At 38.4% G+C, this 25,100-nt stretch overlaps 1 protein-coding gene across 1 annotated transcript; it reads left to right on the top strand.

The window, feature by feature from the left end:
* The first annotated feature begins 3,429 nt into the window (after positions 1-3,429).
* LOC107715117 (nuclear factor 1 A-type-like) lies at positions 3,430-8,712 on the top strand. Its single transcript, XM_016521186.1, has 2 exons — positions 3,430-3,695; positions 8,033-8,712. The coding sequence occupies exons 1-2, from the start codon at positions 3,669-3,671 to the stop codon at positions 8,621-8,623; spliced, it is 618 nt and encodes a 205-aa protein (XP_016376672.1). The 5' UTR covers positions 3,430-3,668; the 3' UTR covers positions 8,624-8,712.
* The last annotated feature ends 16,388 nt before the right edge of the window (positions 8,713-25,100 follow it).

The following is a 25,100-nucleotide window of genomic DNA, read 5'->3' as shown; positions in this document are numbered from 1 at the left end:
TAGGCCGCTTTTAAGTTTTGTAAAGGCTGCATAATTAAATACAGGTGCTGATCTGTCGACACGCAGTTCACGTGTAAAAATGAACGATGCCACGCGACTCCCGTTTCAAGTCTTGACAAGCGAGACGTCGAAACCCGTTACCGTTAAGTTCCCGTTCAAATGAATACGTTTGCGGAGTTAAACAAGCGCGACCTGCAGAATCGATTGCAACTTTAGTGCTCCAGACCAAGTCCAAGTTGCACACCTAGGTACCTGTCAAATATACAGGAGTGGAAAAGAACGTTTTTGTGTTTTTTTGAGAACGGCACATGCTTTTCCCCCCGTTGCTTTTAGCCTACTACAAAAACTGTTGTGTGTGTATGTTTATGAAGGATCATTTCTAATAAATGGGTGCAACAACAACAACAAATTTCTTTAAATATTTGAAATATTCTATCAAAGATGATATTTAAGTTCTAATAAATTTGATTGCGCCATCTCAAGTTAAATTTAAGAAAAATATATCATATATGGGCTATTGAGGTAAGTGACAAGGTTGACAGGAGCCTAGTTCATTTAGCTATCACTTCCTTTTCGCTCAAGGTCAAGACAATATAAGATATTTGGAAACAACAAATACAAAATAATTGCTTTTATTTCCATTAATCTGTAATCATCAAAATGTGTCAGTTTTATAGGCTACGACATCTTAATGTTTGAGACAACACATTTTAGCGTCAGGTCTGAAAGACCGTGTTGCACATTTCGAGCCTTTGCATTCCCGTCAGGCTGTCAAAACAAAACGGAAGTCTGATATCATGAAGATAAGCGCTCTCTCTATTCCCAATCGAATGTATTTGTGTTTCCGCGAGGCTGTTTACCGACAAACCGGCTGTCTGAGTGAGTTCGTCTCGCGGCGTGCGGGAGTGGTTGCCGTCACATGCGCGTGAAACTTGCCCAATAGCGGCGTCGTGAGTTTTGAATTGCACTGTTTTGTCCAATCACAGAGTAGCTCTTGAAAACACTGGAGGGGACGGACGTGCACCTGCAGCAAGTTAGTGTGACTGCGAGTTGTGAGCATAATTAATATCCAGTTTCCTATCTTTTCTATCATACAGTGTTTTGTTAATCATCGCCTATCTTAGATTTAACAAAACTCACCTTGATGTTTGTTTACAGGTTGATGCTCACACACATTTTAATGCACATCAAATGCTTGACTTTATGGAATATAGTGTTTATTTTTGTCTCCAACAGACTAATATTTCATTTAGAATATCATCCTGTCTTTCTGGAAAGCACTTTTCAGTGTGTGCTGAAATGAAGCCTGCACGTTGCCGTTTTCTAGGGGGCGCCCGATTGACTTACATGCGAGAGTAGTTGGTTAATAATAAAACGCTGTTGAGTGCCAACCAAACTAATTACATGAGCTAGGTTTGCTTATTAATGATGTTTGCACGTTCGGTACACGTGATTAGAAACATAACATTGCATTTGGCAGTCGCTTTCCTATCCATCAGTGTCCATTTCTTACTTTGTAATCACTGAAGTTATTCAGATGGATTTAGCTGTGTTATTCTTTTATAAAACATTCACAATTTCATTTTGTGTGGTCTATTTCATTGGCTCTTTGAAATATCAAAATCTCAGATATAAATATTAATATGCATATGCTCTTAAGGAACATGTCAGCCGCACAATCAGTCTGAAATACTTTCAAGACGGGCCTCAGAAATGAAAGTTGATTCTGAAAACATTGGTGCTTATAACTGGCCGTTTCAAAATATTCTGAAACAATGTTCAACACATGAGGAAAGAAATGCTGCATGTGAAATACTTGGGTTTGGATGAACATACATTAGCACAAGGAACAAAAATAAGCGTTCATTTATTTATTGCTCTTGTAGCAACGAAAAGAACGCTTTTCTAGAGTTATAAACGATTTATCCCGCGATAATTCGTAACGCAACGTTTTTTTTAGCTAATGACGTTCGATGCGGCTAAATGTTTTCGAACGTGCATTGCAGTCTGCTTATTTTTAGTGAATCATAAACATTGCGCGAGCAGTATAGTGCGATTACCAAACTGAATGACACTCTTTTTAGTGAATTTTAAACGTAAAACGCAAAAAGTGTAGTCCGATTCTCACACGAATGACTCTTTTGAGTCGATTCTTTTAGTGAATCAACTGCACACAGCCTGACCATGCTTGTTCTGTTCCCCGACGATTGGCTCTTTTGAACCAGTTCATTAAATCATTAGAAATAAATATGGATTTCGCGTACAAACTAAAGTTATCACTTCCGGTCTGACTCGAAATGAAGCAAGTATTGTGTAATGTTGCACTTAAGGCTTTTGAGACTTAAATCTTCTGATTGGTTTTTCAAATGACAACGTGTAGCCTATTTAAGCATACGCAGCATTTTTTATAATCAGTGTTTTAGTTTTTTATTATTAATAAATGTTACATTTGATTTAGTATTTGAAATTATGCATACAGAATCAGTTGCCCTTATGCTGCCTCTAAACATTCATGTGCAAACGCACCTTTTGCAAGAACTGCATTAAAATGATTGCTGATTTGTAAAATCTGAAATTATTTTATCATTTGGCAACACACTACTGAGGGTAGTGAATGCGATACGAATGTCTTATTTTTTCCAGCCGTTTATTTCTCAAAAGTACTCTTTTATTTATTTGTTTAAAATTTGTTTATAAGACATCAACTGCAGGCTAAAGATGTAAGTTAAATTCATCATCATACTTTCTGCGTTACAATAGGCTACTTGGTGTACACGAAGTGCAACGGCATTGGGAGTGCGCATTTCTCTTGTCCCGCATGTGTATGGCTCTCGTGCCGATATTGAGGGCGCTGTGCTGATGGAAGAGCCCAAGAGTTTGAACGGCAAAAGTGAACGGGAGCTTCGTCTCAGCGGACTCGAATCGTGCGCTTGCTTCACTTTTTTTTTCTCTGACTCTCTCTCTCCCCCTCTCTCAGGTCGAAACTAACCGCGACACAAGTGGCAGCTTTTGCAACAGGGGGTTTTAAGGATATTACAATCTTCCTAAGCATGCCGAGCCCTCCTCGCTGCTCGTAAATCCGCCTCAGTTTTGCTTCGCACCGCCACATGCCTCACGGCGGATGCAAGCGCGCGGCGCGGCGCTATAAGAGACAACGAAGAATGAACCAAACGCGAGTTTTATAACGCATCCGGACGACTTTTTCTATCCTTTTTTTCTATTCAAATGACCGCAAGATGAAATAATCGCTCCTCTCGGCGCTTCATCACCACAGTTTCACTTATGGCTCTGTGAAATCTCCGTGTACTTCCATCCATCCGTCGTCGGGACTTTTCTCTAAGGCTGCACTTGATGATAATGCCGAAAGTTTGGATATACGGCTTTAACAGTACAGTACAGTAGATGTGTGTAACTCGAGGCGGGGTTAAAGTTCAGCTCTATGGAGCGCTGAAGCGTCGCGCGCACTTCGCAGAGTTGGAAATGTGAAAGCAAGAAGCAAGGCTTTATTTTCCCTCTCTCCCTTCTTCTCTGTCTCTCTTTTTTCTCTCTTTTCATACACACATATACATACACACCCCATACATTCACACATACACACCCTCACTCACACACACGCACACACACACACAACATATACATCGCCAATTCAAGAATTAAAACCGACAGATATGTATTCTCCGCTATGCCTAACACAGGTAAGTGACATTTTCGTCTATTATTAACTCTGTTTGTTGCGTTTGAGCGGTGTCTTTGGCCGGGACAGCACGGATAGGGACTAACCTTTGCTTAAGACAAGTAACTTAGTGTGCGCTAAGGCATTTCTGCTCTGACAGAGCCAACTGAATTACCACATGGCGGATGGCGCCCACCTTACACACAAATATGTTTCTTGTGCACATTTATGTACAGCTGAATTTTATTCTAGCCGCTTTTTGCATGGGGACGGACGTTGATATGAAGCAAGTTGAGCGCTGTGCATGAAAGAAAACGTTACACTGAACTCGCAGAGTCAACGTTATGCACATTTGATCTTTAAAATTGATCTTTAACGATTCAGCAAAGTAAGCTCTTCTTATTAGGTTGCTTTATGGTTATTTGGGGATTAAAAAGTTCTTGATGTTGCATTTGTAGGTTTTTCACAGCACTCCGGGTTTCTTAAAGCACCAGAACTCGAGAAATACAAAATAAAAACTCTTTGCATGACTTGAAAAGCTTCTGCTATGACACCAAGCTGTTTTTTGAGGTTAAAACCTCACATTAACGTCTGCACCTTTAAACACATTTTTGAGATCAGAATATTTATATTTATGTGCGTTTTGTTATTAAGTATCAATACAACTATGCCGTTTTCTGTGTTAACATTAGTTTGAACCAGCTGCCGGCAAAAAAAAGCTTTTCTGCTGCTTATGAGACTTTTTCTTCAAGGCAGCAGAAACTCTGATTTAGTCTTTTGCAAGCTTCACTGTCTCTATATTTCTGATATTTAGCAGCAGTTCTAAATATTGATAAGTTGAGTATAAGTTTTTTTTAAGTTAAGACATTTGGTGCTGTCATGCTTGATAACTTACTTATATATATATATATATGCACAGTGCTGTTTGTTTGTTGCTCATCGTACTTTAGTAATTAGCACAGAATAAAACTAAAGTTGGCCAGCAATTGAAAGGGTTAAAAGAGGTTTTAAAAACATTCATTGTGTGAATCATGGTGGCAGGTGAAGTGAGGTGACAGTTCTGGAAAAACTGTAGTGTTATACTGTAGTCTTGACGTGATTTTAAACTGTTTGGTTAAGTGCATTTTATTGAATGCACAAAACAAAGGAGAAGGCCTCAGTATTGTGTCGCATATAGGGACGTTCTTTTGACCGTGTTAGTTACAGTTTGTTTGGAGATACTGGAAAGGATTCATGCGAAAAAAAGACAAATTATGTGTAATGTGTGGAGAAAGACGAGCTGAGAAAGTTCTCAAACTTTGAAGTCGTCTTTATATCGAATTGATAATGTAAGACTTGGATATGTTCGCAAAAGTTCTTTTATAACTATTTATTTCTATTAAATCCATGCAAAACTGTGGGGAAGCTTTTCATAATTTATCAGTCACAGTAAATGTAATACAATATCACTAACTTGAAACCTCACATAAGAACTTAGATATAGCTCATATATTTCATTTACTTGAGTACCAATATTTGTTGCTAAAAACAGTACTTATTAAAAAAAATGATACTCAGATTTTTGAGCAATAATGCACTCTGTGATAAACAGCTTACAGTCTTACAAAAAAAAAAAAGAAAGCACTGTGTCCTTTCTTTTGAATATAATTTGACAGTAATATTATTAAATCTTAGTTGCATTGATGATAATTGAGACGGGCAATTGATTTCCTCTCTGTTACGGTGTTAAGGCAGTATGAGGTCTATTTTCTCTCTCTCTCTGTGTGTGTGTGTCATTTTTAAGGACTCATGTAGTCTTCTGAATGCCAAAAATCACATCTGTATACTGCTTTCATTTTATAGTAAAATCCTTAAAATCCAAATAACACATTTTCAACACTTTTACGTATTTTAGTTTATGCATAAATATACATTGGCCTTTCGTTGTATTAACGTCATATTAGGTGAACTGTGTATTCACATTGTCGGTTTTTCGTAATAGTTTTGCATGTGTTAAAACTCTCTTGTCTCTTTTGGCCACGAGGCACTATTGTTCCCTGCTGAGGCCTTCCTATAGGACAGCGAGGTTCAGCTTGAAACACTTTAGGAGTCTGGAAAAACCTGACATGCTAACCAGACCCTATATTGACACTCAGGCACGCTCCAAAAAGTGAAGAGCTGTTTGTTCTGCCGCTACGAGCATGTAGAATTCGGTTTTCATGAATTGCTAGAATTAAAACAAAAGAAGAAAACAAGCTTTCTGGACGCTCTCATAATTATAATTTGCATGTTAAATTACGCTCTGTTGTGTATCATCCACAAAATAATTCTAGCAGTCGGTTGTTTTATTTAAAAACATCGCTAGAGAATTGCAAAAAGTTAACATCATGTTTTTGCAGTAGAGAGCTCGATTCTCGTCCGGAGATTTTCCATATTGATTTTTTTCCCAAGCAATTTTACAAGAAGTCTGAGCGTAGACAAGTCTGCAACAGATCCTTTAAAAAATTAAATAAAAAGCATATAATATACATGAATAAAAACACAACAATAGATGATATCAGTAATTGAGGAACAATATTTCACAGATTTTGGATTAAGTTACTTTAATTCATTCACTGGTTTAAATGCAGGATGAAACAATACAGTTTTTATGCCTCGGAGGCAAGGGAGTTTGATTCTTGAACAAGACAGGAAGGAAACAATATGATTAAACATATACGTTCTCACAGGAGACACACACACACACACACACACACACACACACGTTGTGCCATACTCTATAATAATAATGATATATGATTATGCAAATCCTCAATTTCCTGTGGTGTAACAAAAGAGATATGACAATATGTATCCATATGAAGTCTGCTGTTGAATCTACAGCTATAATTAATATGACATGTAGTAATCTTACACAAACACTACATTTATTTCAATCTGCAGCTTAATAAACCTCCATAATTATTAAAATATTTTTGTTTGTTTTTTTGTAATATTTATTTATTTTTGCTCAATGGCATATTGTGATTATTTTTAATTACGAAAAAACCATTATCAGCAGTGCTTGAAATTGGCCTGAGAAATTCATTTAATTAACGTTCCTAAATTATGCCGAATTAATTGTTAAATTTCTAAAGGCACTAGTCCGAGGCCCAGCGCGTTATATTCATATCTGTGCTTATTCAAATGAAATCTGCACTCAGCACATAGTGCACTTTGCTTGCTTGCTGGCAGCCCTCTCATGCTCTCGCACGCTCGGTTTTGGGACACGATGCAGGGCTATTGCTGTTTGTGGAAATGTTATTCTAGTGATTGGCAGTCTGCCATTATTCTCTCTATGTAATAAAAACCCTGAGTTATTTTCTGTGTAAAATCCCAAATTATTTCATATTAGAAACCGCACGTTATTTATTTGCCCAGTTATTATTGTGTATTGTTTTTTTAAGGCATTAAAGAAATGGACATGCAGGCCTACAAATACAGAAAAGCATGCATTGGATATTTACTATTTTAATAACCAAGCACATGTACAGTATTAAAAATGCTTCAAGTTTGTATAATAAAAAAATCCTTTATTAACAGTTACTGCATTTTGCAGCTTTCCTTAATAACTGCATTTCACGTTATATACAAGAATATTCTGCAAATATTAAAATATATTTCCTATTGTAGATTTTTTTTTAAATCCCTGCATGAATATATCCACTGAAAGAAGGAGTTTTGCCATGTACAAAAAGATGTTTTAATGCCGCGTCCGATATTTCGCTGATCTTTTTGTCATTATATTTTAAAAATTGATTTTCTGCCAGGTTGTGCACCAGCGGCAGGTGAAGGGATCCCAAAACCCGGCACAATCTGCCCCGCACACACTCCTGTCTGAAAACAACACACTCCTCACTGATAGCGAATGAAGTAGCTCCGTTTTTTTGGAATCGTGTGTGCATTTTTATGGAGAACAGATAAAAATAGCCACTCCAATTTTCCTAGTCGGTTGTTGCTTTTTCTCGGCCCTGGCAGACCCCTACAGACCAGCATTCTTGCCAGAGAGCCAAGATATGTCCTAGACGAGCTTCACACACACACACACACACACACACACTGCCCTGCTCGGTTCATAGACACAGTCAGTTGAGGGCCGTTTTTCAAAGTAATCAAATGGGATTTTATGTAGACGTACATGTTTCGCTTTCATGGTGTCTGCTGTGAAAAATCTGCTGTTATTTTTTAACTTTAGCTTGGATTTTTTGAAAAATTACAGTTGTTTTTTTTTTAGGAAAAAAAAAGTAACTTTGTATTTTTTAAAGATATTTTTAAGGATGTTTCTAAAACTTTAACTCTAGCCATACAGTCAAATTTTTGCTCCCTTGTCCTTCTTCGCAGGATGAATTCCATCCTTTCATTGAAGCACTGCTGCCCCATGTGAAAGCGTTTTCCTACACTTGGTTCAACTTGCAGGCCCGCAAGAGAAAATACTTCAAGAAGCACGAGAAGCGCATGTCTAAGGAAGAGGAGCGAGCTGTAAAGGACGAGCTGCTCAGCGAGAAGCCGGAGGTCAAGCAGAAGTGGGCATCGCGGCTGCTGGCCAAACTCCGCAAGGACATCCGGCCGGAGTTCCGCGAGGATTTTGTGCTCACTGTCACCGGGAAGAAGCCCCCTTGCTGTGTGCTCTCCAACCCCGACCAGAAGGGCAAGATAAGGAGAATCGACTGCCTGCGTCAGGCGGACAAAGTGTGGCGCTTGGACCTGGTCATGGTGATTTTACTCAAAGGTATTCCGCTTGAAAGTACTGACGGCGAAAGACTGGTTAAGTCTCAGCAGTGCTCGAATCCAGGGCTGTGCGTGCAGCCGCATCACATAGGAGTTTCCGTAAAGGAGCTCGACCTGTACTTGGCCTACTTTGTGCATGCAGGTAAGTCCCGTTTTGAATTCACTAAATCTGTTGAACGTATGCAAAATGTGAAACGCAAATGATCATAATGGATTGCACTTCAATTCTTTTAGGATTTTACTGTTTACAATCCATCAGCAGTCAATAAGGAATCTGGGAAATATAGGATAAGTGCGTCGGATTAAACTCAAATCGAATTATAACATTTCCTTTATGCCACATATGGCAAAAAAAACTGAATATGTAAATGAGAGTGAATTTTATGTTTAAATCAAACATATAATGTGATTTATTTGAAGTTATTCCTGCTGATTGCTACCTGCAAGAAGCTAACATGGAAAAGTCCGGTGCAAATATCTGACGGAGCGACTGTTAATTGGCAGAAGGCGGTAGGGGATCCATCTTGCACTGACAGCGGCACAAACACAGGCTTTCACTTGGAAGTCAAGAAGCGCACTTTGTTTCACCAGGCAAACTGAGCACCTTAATTACATTCATTTCCTCTCGCACGCAAATTGTGGCACTGAGCGAGTTGGCAGCATGCGTATCCACCGTTCCCTGCGTTCCGTACGGACTCACGCTTTGATGAGGGACCGATAAAAGAATGAAAACGCCGTGTAACCCGAAGACGGCGGAGATAAAGCCATAAAACGTGAGCTTTAGCGCCGCGGCGGAAAAATGGGGTATCTGGCAGACGGCAGGTTGCAAAACGGGAGCGTGTGAATTACTTTGACTTGGTGGGAACACAAAGGCCCGGAGCCTTTGAGCTTTTTGTGAGGATAAGTACGACACCGTCACTGAAACGCGTTTCCCCCGTGGCCCGCCGAAATTTTTAGTTTTGATGTTCTGAAAGCCTATTCAGTGGGGAGCGTCCTGCTAACATCCTAATCGGCGAAGTTACCATTTCTTTTTGATTCGATGGTGAATAAGAGACTTCAGCGAGAAAACAAGAGGAAGAAAGACGCGGGAGTCTCTCTCTCCTCGTCTCTGACCTGCATACGCGCCGATCAGGTTTCCTCCTCTGTCTTATTTAAAGCAGTGGAGCATTGCTGGAGACCCCTTGATTAAAAGCCATCTGAAGAGAGCCTGACCTCATACACAGATGGCGAAAGTGGGGCTTCTGAGAGAAGCTAAAGTCCGTAATTAAATTTATCCCACAGTCTTGCCAGGGCAAAGGGGTGCAGGCCAGCAAACACACTCACTTCATCTAGACAATAATACAGCTACCTATCGATATTAGGGGAAATTGCCGGAAGAGAGGATTCAGTACAATCTAGGTAAACTGAAAACTTAAATACACGAGAGGAACAATAGAAATAAGTTACGAGTTTGACTTTTCAGTTTGTATTTCTGGTGTAATTTGCATTTTTTCACCAATATTTTTGTTATAATATGTGAGCTTGTTCGTATTTCCCAATTCTTTCAATATATTTGCAGTAATGTTCAACATGTGTAAGTTTAGGTTTGTCCTTCAACATTTTCACTATTGTTCATTGCTTTTATATATTTTTCATAGAATATGTAAGTCTAACTTTGTATTTCTCAGTTCTTTAAATATTTCTTCAATATTTTCACTAATGTTTAATAGTTTTTAAATCTTTTTTTCTTATCATTTGCAAGGTTGAGTTTGTATTTTACTTATGTGAGCTTAAGTTTGAATTTCTCTATTTAATAGTTTTTCAGAAAAAAATCAATTGTTCTTATGTAAGTTTTAGCTTGTATTTCTCAGTTCTTTCCATATTGCAATATTTATCAGTCTTTTTGCACTCCTGATAGTTTTTAAAAATATTTTTCAATCTTTTTCATATAATATGTTAAAGTTAAAAGTTTGTACTTCTACATTTTTGCACAATTTTTCAGTATTTGATTTTTTTTTTCAATATTTTTCCGGATTTTTGAAATTGATTTCTTAGAACATGTATTTTAAAAACCCATTTTTCTAATCTCAGTAGTCACGCAGTTCATAATTTTAGTCCGATGCCATAAATCTCTTGACAGAAAGTAACACGAGAACTAGAAGAAGACACAAATGTGGTGTTCACTGAGGCCTGAGGACGTGTAACCGTGGCTAATTTACGACAGTAGCACTCCACACGTGGGAGAGGTCACGGCTTAAGATGTTAGGGTCGTGACCCATCTTCAAGGCATTTGACCTCCTAGATAAACATCCACTCCCATTAGCAGCCAGTCAAGCGGAGGGCAAGCTTTGGTTTTGGGTTGCCCCCTTGACCTCCTGTTAAAACAGGTGGTTTTGTTTGGGCCACAAAGTGGTGTGCCGTTTAAACCAGCCGAAAGGGGTTAATAGCCGTGGAGACCCAGACTAACATTACACCAGTGACTGTTTCCTTTTAAGTACATGAAAATCAGGCAGCTTGTTTCTTTGTTTTGTTTGCAAAATCATAGTTACATTGCATTTAAGACTGATTTTTTAAATTTATTTATTTAGTTATGAGCTCACAATCCTTCCCTTGCAATATTTATTTATTTCTTTAATTTATTTTGGGGTATTTTATCATACAAGTTACCTTTAAAATATTTTAAAATAAATATGTATTTAGTAATTTATTTTATTTAATTTTTAAAATCATTTCTTTCATTTTTAAAATCATCTTGATGTAAGATTAAGATTCATTTCCCATTCAAATTCAGGTTAAAGTCTAAATTATTACTTTTGGGGAAAAAAGGATATTGTGTTGTCATTAAGAATTAAAAAGATGCATTAATAAGTACTTATTTTGATGAAAAACTCAATTAGATTTCCTGTCATTATATATGTCAACTAAATGCAATTTCACTTGCTGTGAACTGTAGTTGTGTCTCATTCCAGTGTTTTCAGACTCACTACACAATAGAAGGATACCGCTGGTGCAGATAGATAACAAATGCTCAACCGGGCCCGTGTGTACATTTCCAGCCAGGCTGATAGATATTTATATTAGACTTACCTTAATTGACCCGGAGCCGCATTGAACAAACCGTTTGCGTGTGTAATGTTTGTAAAGACGTCTGACCCACTTCCATGTGAGCTCTTAAACAGATTTACTGTACAGTGTGTCTTTCAAAACTAGTTAGCTTTGATGACGCATGCTCAAGGTGCACTGTCATAAGTTTTTGTAAATTCGTATTAAGTTCTAGGAAGCTGGCTGAAAGTTTTTGCAAAAGCCAGTCAAAGGCTACAGCAAGCCGTCGATTCGTAGAACTTTTTTTTGTGTGCCAGTAACCGAATCTGCTGATATCTTCAGGCTGACTTTTGGCACATCTTGTGTTACAGCCGTTTTATATTCCTCTTCCTTTCCACAGGCTGAGGAACAACAATAATTTGGATCTATTTAAGGCGATTGTGGGATAAACCACAGCCTTTGTTGTGGTTACTGCAGTACACATTGTGGGCTGGGACCTCCCCACCCCCTCGCACCCATCCTCCCCTGCTTTCTGCTCGCTAAATCCCACCGACCAGCCCTGTTACTGCAACAATGACCATGCCACTGTGCTCTTTCACACAGTACCATTCATTAAAAACGAGGTTGTCGGCCATTCATAAAAATACATCATGCAACAAGTTATCTTTTCTGCCCGGATTGTGCAAACGCCACTCTGGCACGGACCCAGTGCTGAAGAACCAGCTCGGATCCAATGATGGGATACAGCACAGTCAGTTTTAATATCATTGCATTTGACCTCCTTTTGAACCATTTTCTCCTGCTGCAATGTGATTGGATTAAACGAAGCAGATGGTTCTGGGACGGGGGAAACACTGTAAGATGTTTTGTTGCGCAGCCACTTGCCTTTAGTGGGTGAATTTCTCCGAAACCTGATTGCGAGGCAAATTCGTGTAATCCGTTTAATGTGCATTGTCAGTGCCGATCTTTCCTCGCAGATTTGGACCACGTTAGTTGGCGCCCAACATAGGGTCTCAACCGTGCATTAACGCATTGCTTTCATTGTTGTGGTTTAAAAACGATTGTGTTTTTCTTTTACGACGTGCAAAACATGCACAGTTTTTTTTAAATGCTGCTCATCACACTCCATTTCCTCTCTGACATAACTGCGGCCTGGGGAGTGCGGTGAAGGGCTTTGAGCGCAGAGGCAGTGGGCAGTAATCTAGTGCTGGCGTGAGCGGTACACCTGTGCTCTGGGCTTACCACTGTCCCCCTGCGTAGTGAGGCAGGAAAAGGAATGAGGGGGGTTGGCACCAGTCAATTTTTGCTAATTAGTTTTGTATTAACTCCTCAGTCGTCCCAGCACATGGCCACTGAGAGAGAAATGGGCCCCGTGATGGGAGCTCGGCTATTTTTATTTTTATCCTCCTTTATTCACACATTTATTTAATGCTTCTTGTGTTGGAGTTGCTACATATGACTTTGCTGTGCAAGAATGTGTTAAGTAGGCCCGTATGGAATACACACTTTTTGCACATACTTTGGTTTTAAAATATGTTAATTGTAGTTTATGTTGTTAAGTTAGCTCAAATATTTATTAAATGAACACACAAGTGATGGAGGATATGTCAAACTTTGGAATGACAAGAAAGATTTTAGTAGTAATAGTAAAAAAAAAGGTAAATATTAAAATTGTATATAACAAATTTATGTTTTCTACTACTGTTGTGCTTGTAAAAAGACTTTCTTTCTTTCTTTCTTTCTTTCATAGAATTAGTCCTTATGCATGAATGTTAGCAGTAAAGACAAACAGTGGAAAGGCATTGAACAGTTTATCAGGTTTTGTTGTTTGTTGCTGCAAGTTTTACTGTTTACTGTTTCCTTTTGTCCACGTTTTTTGAGAACTCATGGCTTGCAGTTTGAGCATTTACGTGAATGCCTTGTCGCAAGAAGTCTGCTGTCGAAGAGGTTAAGGGAATAGTTCTCCAAAAAATGAAAATTTGCTGAAAATGTCGTAATCCTCAAGTTGTTCCAAACCTGTATGAGTTTCATTCTTCTGTTGACCATAAAAGAAGATATATTGAATGTGGGTAACCAAACAGTTGACGGTAGCCACTGACTACCATAGTATCTTTTCCATACTATAGAAGTCAATGGCTACCGTCAACTGTGGTTACCAACATTCTTCAAAATATCTTCAGAAGAAAGAAACTCATGCAGGTTTAGTAGATGACAGAGTAAATGATGACAGAATTTTCATTTTTGGAGAAAAGCCAATTGCGAAATTTTGAAGGAGATGACGCAATCCCTCCACGCCGTTTAGCTTGCGATGTTAAAGTTTGAACAGCATTTTAGGTCTTATGCATGAATGTTAGCAGTATAGACAAACAAAACAAAGGTTTTGTTGTTTGTTGCTGCAAGTTTAACTGTTTACCGTTTCCTTTTATCCTCGTTTTTTGCGAGCTCATGGCTGGTGTTGGGTAACCGTACGCAGTGTCTGCTAACGGATCAGACTGTTTTAGACTTCCCGAGAGCAGACATCTCGTTCATTACAGAACAGCAACTTTGGCTAACTTCTGAGAATGGAGCCTTTGTGCGCGCATGCCATTCAACAAGAGTGCCATTGTCTTAAGCCCCAGCCTGCAGCAAACGAGGCATTGCGAGGCCTTTGCCGGGAGAAACTTTGATTGTATTAGGTCTTGATGAGGACTTCATTTGAATCGTGAGCAGACAGCTCATGTGCGTCTCGAGGAGACCAGGAAACATGTTTTTTTTTTCGTTATTACTCAAGAACAACACCGTAAATTTGTCAACTAGGCTCTATGTGACACATTTGAATTAAGATCTTATGTTTAACAGCATTTTAACAAAGGTAAAAGACCTTTACGGTCAGTATCGGTTACAGTAGAAGCCAGAAATGTCCTTTCAGCTTCAAACGTCGTAAAATGAATCCCAGCAAGCAAAAGCCTCTTAAACGGGGTTTAAACTGACAGACTGAGTCTGCTTCATCGCTAAAACTCTGCTCAAACTGGATCTCTTCCTCATCACGTGGAGATCGATCTGCATTATAGTGTCCGATCGGTACGTCACTGCCTATTGATCACTGTGTTTGCAGTGTTGAGCAATACAAACCAGCACGCTTTATGTTTGCAAACCGTTTCCTAAACACAAATTCAACTGTTTGCTATAGCTGGCGCCCTGGTATCATGAAAGGCCCACCTCCCACTGCAAAGAGAAGAATGCAGGCCCGGTGATTGAGGCACGGGGTGGCATTGTACGCCGGAATATAAAGGAGAGCACAAACATGAAACAGGACAGCTGTGAGTGTCTGTGGGGGGAAAGTTGCTACAGATGGTAAAAGAAGTGGAAAATAAACTACCGTATGGCTGGTAAAATATAGAACAAAGGCTGGGGGTGTGCTGCCGTACAGGATCCTCTCATGTCATTGTTGTGTGCGTGTTTCTGGGATTTTATGTGTGTCTGTGTTAAAGGGAATATGTTACCTCAATTGCTTGTCTGTCCCAATACCCGTTATGCCCATCTGCTGCTGAGCAATGCAGAGATTTGGTCTGTGACTGACATGTGCTAGTCGTGCAAAATCCCTGTTTTCATGGAATTTCATTACATTATATTTGGATTAGGGATATTAGCAGAGTTATAGTCGATTTCAAGATTATACTGGAGTATTTGACTAACTTCAGCTGTCAAGTCTGGTTTTTAGTACAATATTTGCGGTATTTCTGAATGTAATTGTATTTTAGGATGAATTGTAGGATGTTATCATGCAACAATTGGACTTTCAGTTTTATTAAGGTAGGTTTAGAAATGGGGTTGCCCTATTTTTGTTACAGTTGAGTACAGAGGGTGATATGGAAATCTATGTAATGTATCACCATTTGACAAGTGAGCTGTTTTACACATTTAGGGATTATTAGTAGTCAGACTTTTTGCTTCTAGAAAATAATTAGGCCTATAATGTCCAGAAAAGACATTTCAAATGTAGTAAGGTAAAGATCGACTGGTACCAATTATTTTTAAGTGCTACATAACTGATATGAAAAAAAAAAGTTTTTTAATAAATTAATTTCTGCTTTTTTGTGCAGCAACTTCTAATAATAAAATTCCAACAATAAAAACACAGGATAACTGATATGATTTTTGAAATTTGTTTTTACTGGCTTTGGACGCATTAACTTAAACCCCAAAAATAAAAGCATAATATGCATTACAAATATTTGAAAAATATATTATGAGGATGAAGATAATTACTACTACTACTACTACTACTACTACTAATAATAATAATAATTATTATTATTATTTGTGGTAGTAGTATTAAATGAATTGTAATATTAATAATGTATATTATCATTATTAATAGTGGTAGTAGTAGCAGCAGCAGCAGCAGTATTTAAAAATATTTATTTATTTATAGCATGTATGGCTAAAGGTTGAATAGTTTTTTTTTTTAGTTTTCAAATGTAATATTATTTATTATTGTAACACCATTGTGTCCTGCACACTAGTATAATATATTTATTTATTTGTTGTGATTTTATTTAGAGATGTACTAGATGGCATTTATCAGTTTAATCAGTATAGAAGTACTGATGACATAGAAATTTTTGTGAAAATATACTTTTGAGAACGTTTTTAAGTTTTTCAAGATCTCACTCTATGTATTTATAAATAGCAAAACTTTCTAGTATTTTTCAGAAAATTACAGCACATTTGCCAGCAAGGCTTATGCTCTCTAAGCAAGGTTATGTTTGGTATTTGTTGTGTTTTTTGCGTTCATATCGTCAGATGTTGTTTTTAATTATTGAATGCAGGGGGAGGGTGTTGGGCTAAGTATGGAATTTACTTTAAATTATTGAACTATTTATCCCCAGAACTGCCCTCGGTCCCTCCATCTGTCTGTTTTGCAGAAATATAAATAAATAAGCAAATAAAGATAATAAGACTATGTCACACTCCTAGCCAGACCCCAAGTTCTGGCACGATTCCTGCTTTGGATTTGGATAGAATGTAAACATCATCCTTTTAGGGGTTTGTGAATTATCATGTTTGGAGGAAATTCCAATGCCGTAATGCAAGAATGTCACAAATTTTAACCTCCAACCTGCCCCTTTCATTAGGCTGCAGTCCTTCAACTCCCAAGCCAACATGGGAAGGGATATTTTTCACCCCACCATGTGTTTGGTGATTTAAATAATGTACTTGAAATGATTTGTCTTCATTTATTCAGTGGAATACTAAAGATACTGTTTAATTAGCAGTGATTAGAGCAGGATCTCTAAATCATTCCCTTCCGTCTAGTCACTCCCAGACTCGCCTTATGAGTGAGTATTACTCATTAAGAAAGAGTTTTAGGGGCATCGATCCATTAGTCATGCGTCTGAATTACACTAACACAGAAGTTTTTGTTTTCGCACCAACAAGGGATCGGCGGGACTCGTTAAATTGATCACGAAGCGCATATTCACCCACACTTCCAAAACTGTTTTCACAGACAAAACAAAAGCATCACTTGATTAGCTGTAGGGCTGGGTATCGATTCAGATGTTCCAATTCGATTCGTCTTTATGAATGGGTAATCATGAATCACTGACTCACTAGATTCATTTAAAAAAATCCGTTCATTCGAAACACCGCTGTGTTTGAATGGAGATGCGCAGCGGGAGCCGCTGTGTCTTTGTTTTAAACTAGTTTCGACGATCCGCCATTTTAAGCAATGAATGAATGACGGACTCTCCGTTGTAACATCGCGCAAGGCAAATAAGGGGGTGACATCTGGCGGATTAGACTAGTAATAAGATTAACGTAAATCTTATGTTCAATGTTTGCGGAAATAAATATTGAAAAAAATCGATTCGTGGCCTTTGAGAATCGATATTGAATCGACCACATTTTAAAAAACGATATATCAAAAAAATTTTTGCCCAGCCCTAATTAGCTGTGAACCATCTGGGAACGGGGAGCTGTGTGACCAAGCTAATTGGTTCGATTTGAAAAAGAATGGGACCGTCCCTCTCGTCGCATGCGTGTTTGAATGAGACCCCCTAACCGCAAGTTGCGTTCCACACCCCTCCCTCTTCACTTTTGTTATACGTTCCCGGTGATGAGCTCCGGTCTGGTGCGTCGGCGCTGGGAAACCTCCCGTTCCTGGGGTTTGTGTTACTTCACAGTTGGGAAACAGCTGGCGAGGTAGAATGTGGCACTGTGTTGTGAAATCCAGAATATTGTTTAGAGATTCTTTTGTCAGTGTTAGTCGAAGTTCACAGTGATATTAATGGGCCGACGGTAGTTGAAGGCACGCACCGTGTGAAATGTTGGTAAGTGGAGGGCTTAAATCTCAGTGCCACCTGTTTGCCATGGTCTTACTCGATGCGTTACAGTGATTTTACACGAATAGAAATTATTCAGAATTCAGTTGGTATGCAAGCACAAGCTGTGTAATGCAAATAATTCGCAAAAACTATTTAAGTAGTATTTAGTAGTATCCTGTGTGTTCAAGACAACTAAATCATGTCAATAATAGTCAATCATTGAAACGACTAATGATTTTTTTGATCATCAAAGAATATATTTGGTAAAGGTTATTCCATCGGTCTTTTTATACCAAAAAAGTAAGATATTTTCCCCCTCATTTTGAATTTAAGCATATTTTGGTATATTTACTGTAGTTTTGCTGCAACTTTAATATTAGTCAATCATCAGCGCTGGGATTGCATTATCTGTGGTAAAGGCTATCACTGTCTGCCACACTTGTTAAATACACATTTCAGCAGATAAAAGTCAATATTCCAAGAAATGGTACAGGTATGGAGCACTTCCTGTGGGAGATGCCAGACATGGGCCTCCCACTCATGGCTGCAGCTCACATTTGCTGCAGGCCATGATTTGCCCCACAGTTGGGTTGGGAGGAGCCAATGTATGGTTCAAAGTCAGGAGCTCAGAGATAAGACAACAGTCAGACTGAGGAACTGTGAACTGTAACCAGCCCGATTGCTCTTGTCATGACCACACAGGCAAAAATTAGCAATTAGGCTTTTTACCAGCTCTTGTCTATCACTCCATTCCCCTCAGAGTATCTCATCTTTTTGAATCTTTCTCTCTTTGTATTGTGTACAGTTTGCAATTTGCAGCAATTTTTGGTTGTCATTTTTGTCTATTGTTAAATATAAATGCTATGTAGTATTATCAGCTTGTATTTGTGTGAATTGCTTCGCCATCTCATCAACCAAGACTTTTAAATATTCATTTTTTATAGATATGCACTGTTATGACGTTTCTGGGCCTAGCTGCTACTTTTATTTTTGTTAATACAGCATTTCAGCTGCATTATACTTGAAATTGCATCTTAACGCAACAGTTTTTACTTATGTCATGAATAGGGCTGCGCGATATGGAAAAAAAAAAAAAATCTAGATTTTTTCAGAAGGTTTGACCGATTCTCAATTTTTACGATTTTTAACTAGTCAACTTGAAAATGTAACTACAACATGCTTCAAGTAACTTTTTCTTTATTAACCCTCTAGTTAAAGACATTTCTATTTTAAATGCACCACACTTAAGACCACACTAGTCATGAAACATAAACCTGATATTATTATATATATTATTTATTATATATATATTATACTTTTCATTCATTATAGCAGACAATTGAGTTATATGATGAAACACAAATGACATATTATAGTAAAGTTTGAAGAATCTGAGCGAATTATTCAGTCACATTAAGTTTTTGATAATCTAGGAATTTTTTTAAGGTGTTTCCATCATAGTTTTTGCGCATGTTTTTATTTTCACAATTATCTGTGAATAACACATTGTGTAGATTGTAAAATTATTGTCACACGACATGCTAACTTGCTAAAAACATGCAAAATTATGCCATAAGAAACAAATCATCACCTACAACGAGCTGTAATTTCACTTTTGATATTGTTAATAATAATATATTTGTTTAACTTATCTGTGAAAAATACATCAAACACCACAGTTGGTGTGTAGATTGTGAACTAATCTTCACACAACAACATGCTAACATGCTAAAAACATGCAAAATAATGGCGTAAGGAAGAAATTATTGGCTAGACCAGGGGTGCCCAACCCTGGTCCTGGAGATCTACCTTCCTGCTTTGGGCACCCCTGGGCTAGACTGATCAGCTGTATTTCCCATTTTGATATCATTAATAATAATAATTTTTTTCACAATTATTTGTGGATAATACAGTGACCACCACAGTTGGTGTGTAGATTGTGACACAGGGCACAAGTAAAGGGGGGGGGGTTGAAGAGGGAAGGGTACAGCTGGCTCACCCGGCCTCCCCATTCCCACACTCCCATTCCAATGGGCTGGTTTGTACTGGTATATTCTAATTCACCATTTGCCTAATTAACATCTCATTTGCATAACTTGTTGCATCCCCCCCCACTTTTCCAAAACAATGCAGGCCGACTGAAGAGACCTAATCCTAAGCGTCTCTCGTCAAGATAAAAGCAATCTGCAATTTTAACAACCCTTTTCTGCTCCGCAATTAAAGCAGCCCATCAAAAACAACCTGGTGTTCTTCGTTAGGAAATGTAGAGTCTCCTCTACAAGATGTAACATAATGTGTACTTACTAAACATCTTGACATAATTTTGTATGTCACACTTAATGTAGAATGCTTTACCTTTACTCTCATACAACTAGACAGTCACTGTTTTATAGTACTTTCCTAGCTTGTTTTTTTCCATTTGTACCTTTTAGTGCTCAACAGTAAAGATTTTTATCCCAGTTGGGCCAGTGGTTCAGATTTCTTGTCCTGTCAACCTTTTCTTATTGACCCCAACAATTTTAGTTGTTTTTGTTTTGTTGTGTTTTGTGCTTTTTGTTTTGTTTTGTTTTTGGTGCTTTGTTTTATGTTTTGTTCTTTTTATGTTTTGTTTTGTTTTGTGTTTTTTTTATTTTATTTTTTTATTTTATTTAAAAAAATCATTATTATTATTTTTTTTGCCTGATTTTTTGAGTTGTCTTTTTTTTTGTTTTTTGTGTGTGCTGTTTTAAGTTTTGTGTTTTGTTTTTTTGTTTAGTTTTGGTTGTATTTATTTGTTTTAAACATTTTCTTTTAAAAGTATTTTAAAGTATTTTTTAATCATTTAAAAATATTATATAAATATTATATTTATAATTTTTCCCCAGCCATATAAATGTGTTTTGTCTTTTTTTGTCAGTGTTTTGTCTTTTTTTTAAAAAGTTTTCTTTACTAAGTACATTTGCAGTAAGACCTGAAAAAGTCTCTGTAATTTTACAGGAATTCAAAAAAAAAAAAAATATATATATATATGTATTTATATATTTTTTAAACTATCTCTGAAAAATTGCATTACATGCCAAAATTTTACTGACTGGTTACTGGATAATTGTCAACCCATTTTTACTGATGCTATCAAGACAAGTCCTTTCTGCAATTTTGACCAGATCTATGTTAGACATTTAAAGACTAGTTAAAAAGAATAACTGCATCCAAATGCTGAGGTTTGCAAGGTATAAAACTGCAAAAATCCTCATTGTTGAGCCCTGCCTTCTATATTTAAACTTATCTTGGGTGTGAAACATGTGAAAAGACTAAAAAGAGCAAAACACAGCACTGTTCTGACCGTTTAGTACCAAATGCTGGTTTGGCTGTGATAAGTATGGAATGTATAAGAGGTTTGAGCATTCTCGTGATTTGAACCATATGCGTAGCCCTTCATTGCTGGCGTGCTGTCATGTCCCACAATGATGCGACAGGACCACAGTGCTTCTGACTCCTTAAACTTCACATTCAGAAAATCCTCAACTTTTCTCCAAAAAATTGAGATGTGCATACTCCATAAAACTCATTTTTGGATGACATATCTCAGTGCGTAGGCCTCCGAGCGCTCGAGGTCTTGTTCGTGCATGCATGTATGTTTCATCAATCAGAAAGCCGAGAGCATCGCTCAACTTCGCTAGACGTGTTTGTCTTCTGTTGCATTGAAATTTTGCGCTCGCTTTTTTCCCAATCCCACAGCTGCGGTTGTCCCGGGGCGAATGCCACAGTAATATTTATACCCAGAAACTGGGAGCAGATAAATTTGTTCCTCTGGCTTCTCTTTACGAGTGTTGCACAAAGACTGGTGGTGCTTGAGGTTTTGGAAATGAAAGGGAAATGAGAGGGGAGTGTTTTGGTCAGGCCAGTATATTTTCGCAGGCCTTCTGCACGAGGACCGCTGTGCTTCTCGGTGCTACCGCAAAACACATGAAGACAAGTGCTCGGTTCTACGCCCCCGCCTTTCCAACTCCTGACATTTCCACAGTGATTCAGCATAAGGCCGTTTGGAGAAGTAATGAAGTTTGATAGTTCGAATTTCTGCTTGGGGATCAAATGATAGGCTTCTAGGTTTATCTTCTCAGACCGCAGGTGGGAAAGGGAGACGATGAGTCCGCGTGGCCAGGCCCGACAACCATAATTCAGCTGGCTCCCTGTTTGTTTTTGTCCGTGGAGAGATGGCTTTGATTCCACAGTGTGCTTTCATGACACCGAAAGTTGTTGCATGCTAGAAGCTGAGCTAAGCAGCCTGGCTTTGCGGTCTCCGCTTCAAGGGTCGCAGGAGAAGACGCTTTAGGTGCAGTAAGACCAATTAAGCAGTCTTTCATGACTAGCTTACGTAAACCTCCGAAAGCCTTTCTAGGGTCCAGCAGCTTTCTTTTTGTAGTGCTAATCAAACCTCAACACAAGCAGCTCAATGTTGTGATGTGTTTCACAATGGCACTTCATTCAGTTCCAACTTCACAAGCTCAGGATTCGCTATAAACGTCTTAAATTCACATTTTGTGTGATTCGCTTTCTTTTCAAGATAAGATGCACTAGCTTGATGGCTTCCACTGTGCCAGACCTCGATACGAGACTTTCTTTTTGGATTAATGGGATATGTGGGGTCTGTTCAAAGCGGTCAGTGGAATGACTGAGTCTTTGTGTAATGTGAATTCATGTATTCAGTTATCAGAGCAGCATGAGTCATTGATCTGTTTATGGCTATATGATTCGGGACGGTCGTCCTGGCGAGAGAGGATTGTACTGTAAATATCTGTCTGCTCAACTGGGAATATCTGAGGCAAATGCGTTCTTCCCCCCTCAGGGGTCCGGCCTGAGACTTGACTCTATTTATGCACAGCTGGTGAGATGGTCGTGGCACCAGGATAACCGGTTCACCCTGGAGTGTTGAAGAATGCATTCAGACAGAGGATTGTTTTGCTTGTTTGAAACATAATTGGTAGCTTCTTACGTCGACCTGCCTTAGTTTGTGACTTAGCAATGGACTTTTCTTTTTTTACCACTTTTATTACACAGAGACAGTAGAGAGAGATTGGAAATTTATTACACACACATATGCACATACTGTATATCCAATAAATGTAATTAAAAATTAAAATAAAACAAATAAATATATTAATAATAATTATTATCATTATTTATGTACTTTGTGGTTTTCTCCCAATTTTGAGGTGTTAGGTGGTCCGCAAATTATATATCAGTCCACCATCTGAAAAAGTTTCACGTTTCTCAACTACAGGGCCTTCATTTGAAGTGTTACCAGCTCACTCGCTGTCTCCCACTGTGCCTGGCACTGTTTGCGCTTCATAGTTGCCTAAAAATAAAAGCATTTGTATAGGAAAGCCCATAAAGTGAAACATGAGGACATGATTTGAGTCAGTGCGATGTCATTAGATTAAACTCCATAATTAAACTGAGTGCAGCAGTCGGGCACGCTGGGGATGTCACAGAGGACAGATCCGCAACAAACAACGGCGAGAGAGAGAGACAGACACCTCTCTGGAGTACAGGCCGTTGTTTGAGAAGATGCCGCCGTTGTCCCGCTCGATATTTGCGCTGTACAGAGGTCTGTATCCTCTCAGCTCTCACCTTATTTGCTCGGGAAACACAGAATTATCTTCTTTTCCCCCTCCGTCCCCCTGCGCAGCACATGATATTTAATCCGTCATCTTTGTTTTCAACAAACACGGCGCAAGCTGTTGCTGGCAGGCCATGAGGCTCATGGCCCATCTGGAAAGCGGGCAGTGTGCAGGGGAATTAGAGGGGAATTTAAGTAGGGGTTTGCTTGGGAAAGCCTGATAACAGTGCGGTACCATGGCCCATTGGCATCGCAGTGGCTTCTCTCCACCCCCCTTCCCGTCTGCAATGTATTATTGATGCTGGGGGGGTGGGTTGATAGAGTCTGCAGCCTTTTGTTTTTGTTTGTTGACGTTGGCTGCGTCGTATAGTGTCGGGCTTACCGGTTTTCAATAGCGAGGGATGGCTGGGGAATCCCCTGGTTTCTCGTTCTCAAGATATGTTGAAGCTAAAACGGCTTTGGTTAAAGTAGTACGTGCGATCATTCAGCGGGCATTAGATTTCCGTCCCTGTCCTCGCGCAGCAGTCGTGCATGTATCTCACCTGCAATTACTGTGACAGGCCGTGATGAATGCGCTCACACCAGTAACGCGCGTCTCAGCTGTAGCCGTTCCCATGACTCGAGCCGCTTTCGGTGCTCGATCAGCTGCCGCGCTACATGTTTCTCAATCTGTATCAGGATTAAATCGATAGAACATGCTGACGGTGGGCTCTTGAAGTCCGGGCTTTAGTTTGGATTCAAAGGATTAGCTTTTGATTTGTTGAAATTGATTGGAATTAGAAGCATTGTGACTCGGCGTGCAAATAAATATGGAGCTTGATTCTCACGGTTTAATCCGGGAGCGATATATAAATATATATAAATGAGAAAATCAGAGAGAATTAACACTGAATATTGAAGAAAAATGTTTTGAGTAAAAGAAATGCTCAGTCATGGATTCTTTCAATCATAATGAAAATGAGATGAAAAATGGACATCAGGAGAACTTTTTCACAACATAGACAGTTATCTTGTTTTTTGCTTAGTATTGATTTATTTAATATAAATAAATCATAAATAAATAAATAATTAGTTTAATTTAGCGTTTAATTTTTTAGCATTTTTGTCAACTAAATTTCTTTTTATTATTGTATTAAAGTTGTATTTGTTGATGCAATTCTAGTGCAATTTAGAGTAAAATTAACTTCCAAATTTTAAATATGACAGGACAAAGTATTTAAATCTTTCAATTAAATTTAAGATATTTACAGCAGAAGACAAAATCTAATATAATCTAAATATATGCCCTGAATACTAAAGAAATTTATTTTTGAGGAAAAAAGTAAAGTTTAACATATTTTTTTATTTTTTTGTTTATTTTAAGCGTATCCAGGGATTCATTTCTTGGCTGCTGGTTTGCCATTTCTACGCTTTCCGTGAGGTGCAAGAAATACCCATCATGTGTTACATTTTTCTCTGCCTTGGGGCTCAAGCTACTTTTGTTCTTGTAGCGCGCCATGCCAAGTTAACCCATCTGCATCATAGTGTTATCTCTGTTTTTCTGTCCTGAGCCTTCTGGCATTGCCAGGTCATTAAACTGTATCTCCACGCAGCTGAGCCTGTTCTTTAGCCATAATAAGCATCACAGCTATTTATTAGAGTGTATTTCTGCTTTATTTATCAGTAATTGGTTGTGAAGGTGCTAGCTTGAGTTTCACGGTAAAAGAGATCCATATGTAGCTCTCATTTTTATGCCGTTATGTTGTGCCGGGTG

This window comes from Sinocyclocheilus rhinocerous, unplaced genomic scaffold, assembly GCF_001515625.1.
Source record: "Sinocyclocheilus rhinocerous isolate Xijiao unplaced genomic scaffold, SAMN03320098_v1.1 scaffold509, whole genome shotgun sequence".
NCBI classification, from domain to species: Eukaryota; Metazoa; Chordata; class Actinopteri; order Cypriniformes; family Cyprinidae; genus Sinocyclocheilus; species Sinocyclocheilus rhinocerous.
The sequence above is the reverse complement of the archived record's forward strand: the minus strand, read 5'-3'. Positions and strand labels throughout refer to the sequence as shown.

Coding starts and splice junctions, on each gene's coding strand:
- LOC107715117 (XM_016521186.1), top strand. CDS start 3,669: ATGTATTCTCCGCTATGCCTAACACAG. Junction 3,696..8,032: donor CTCCGCTATGCCTAACACAG/GTAAGTGACATT, acceptor CCTTCTTCGCAG/GATGAATTCCATCCTTTCAT.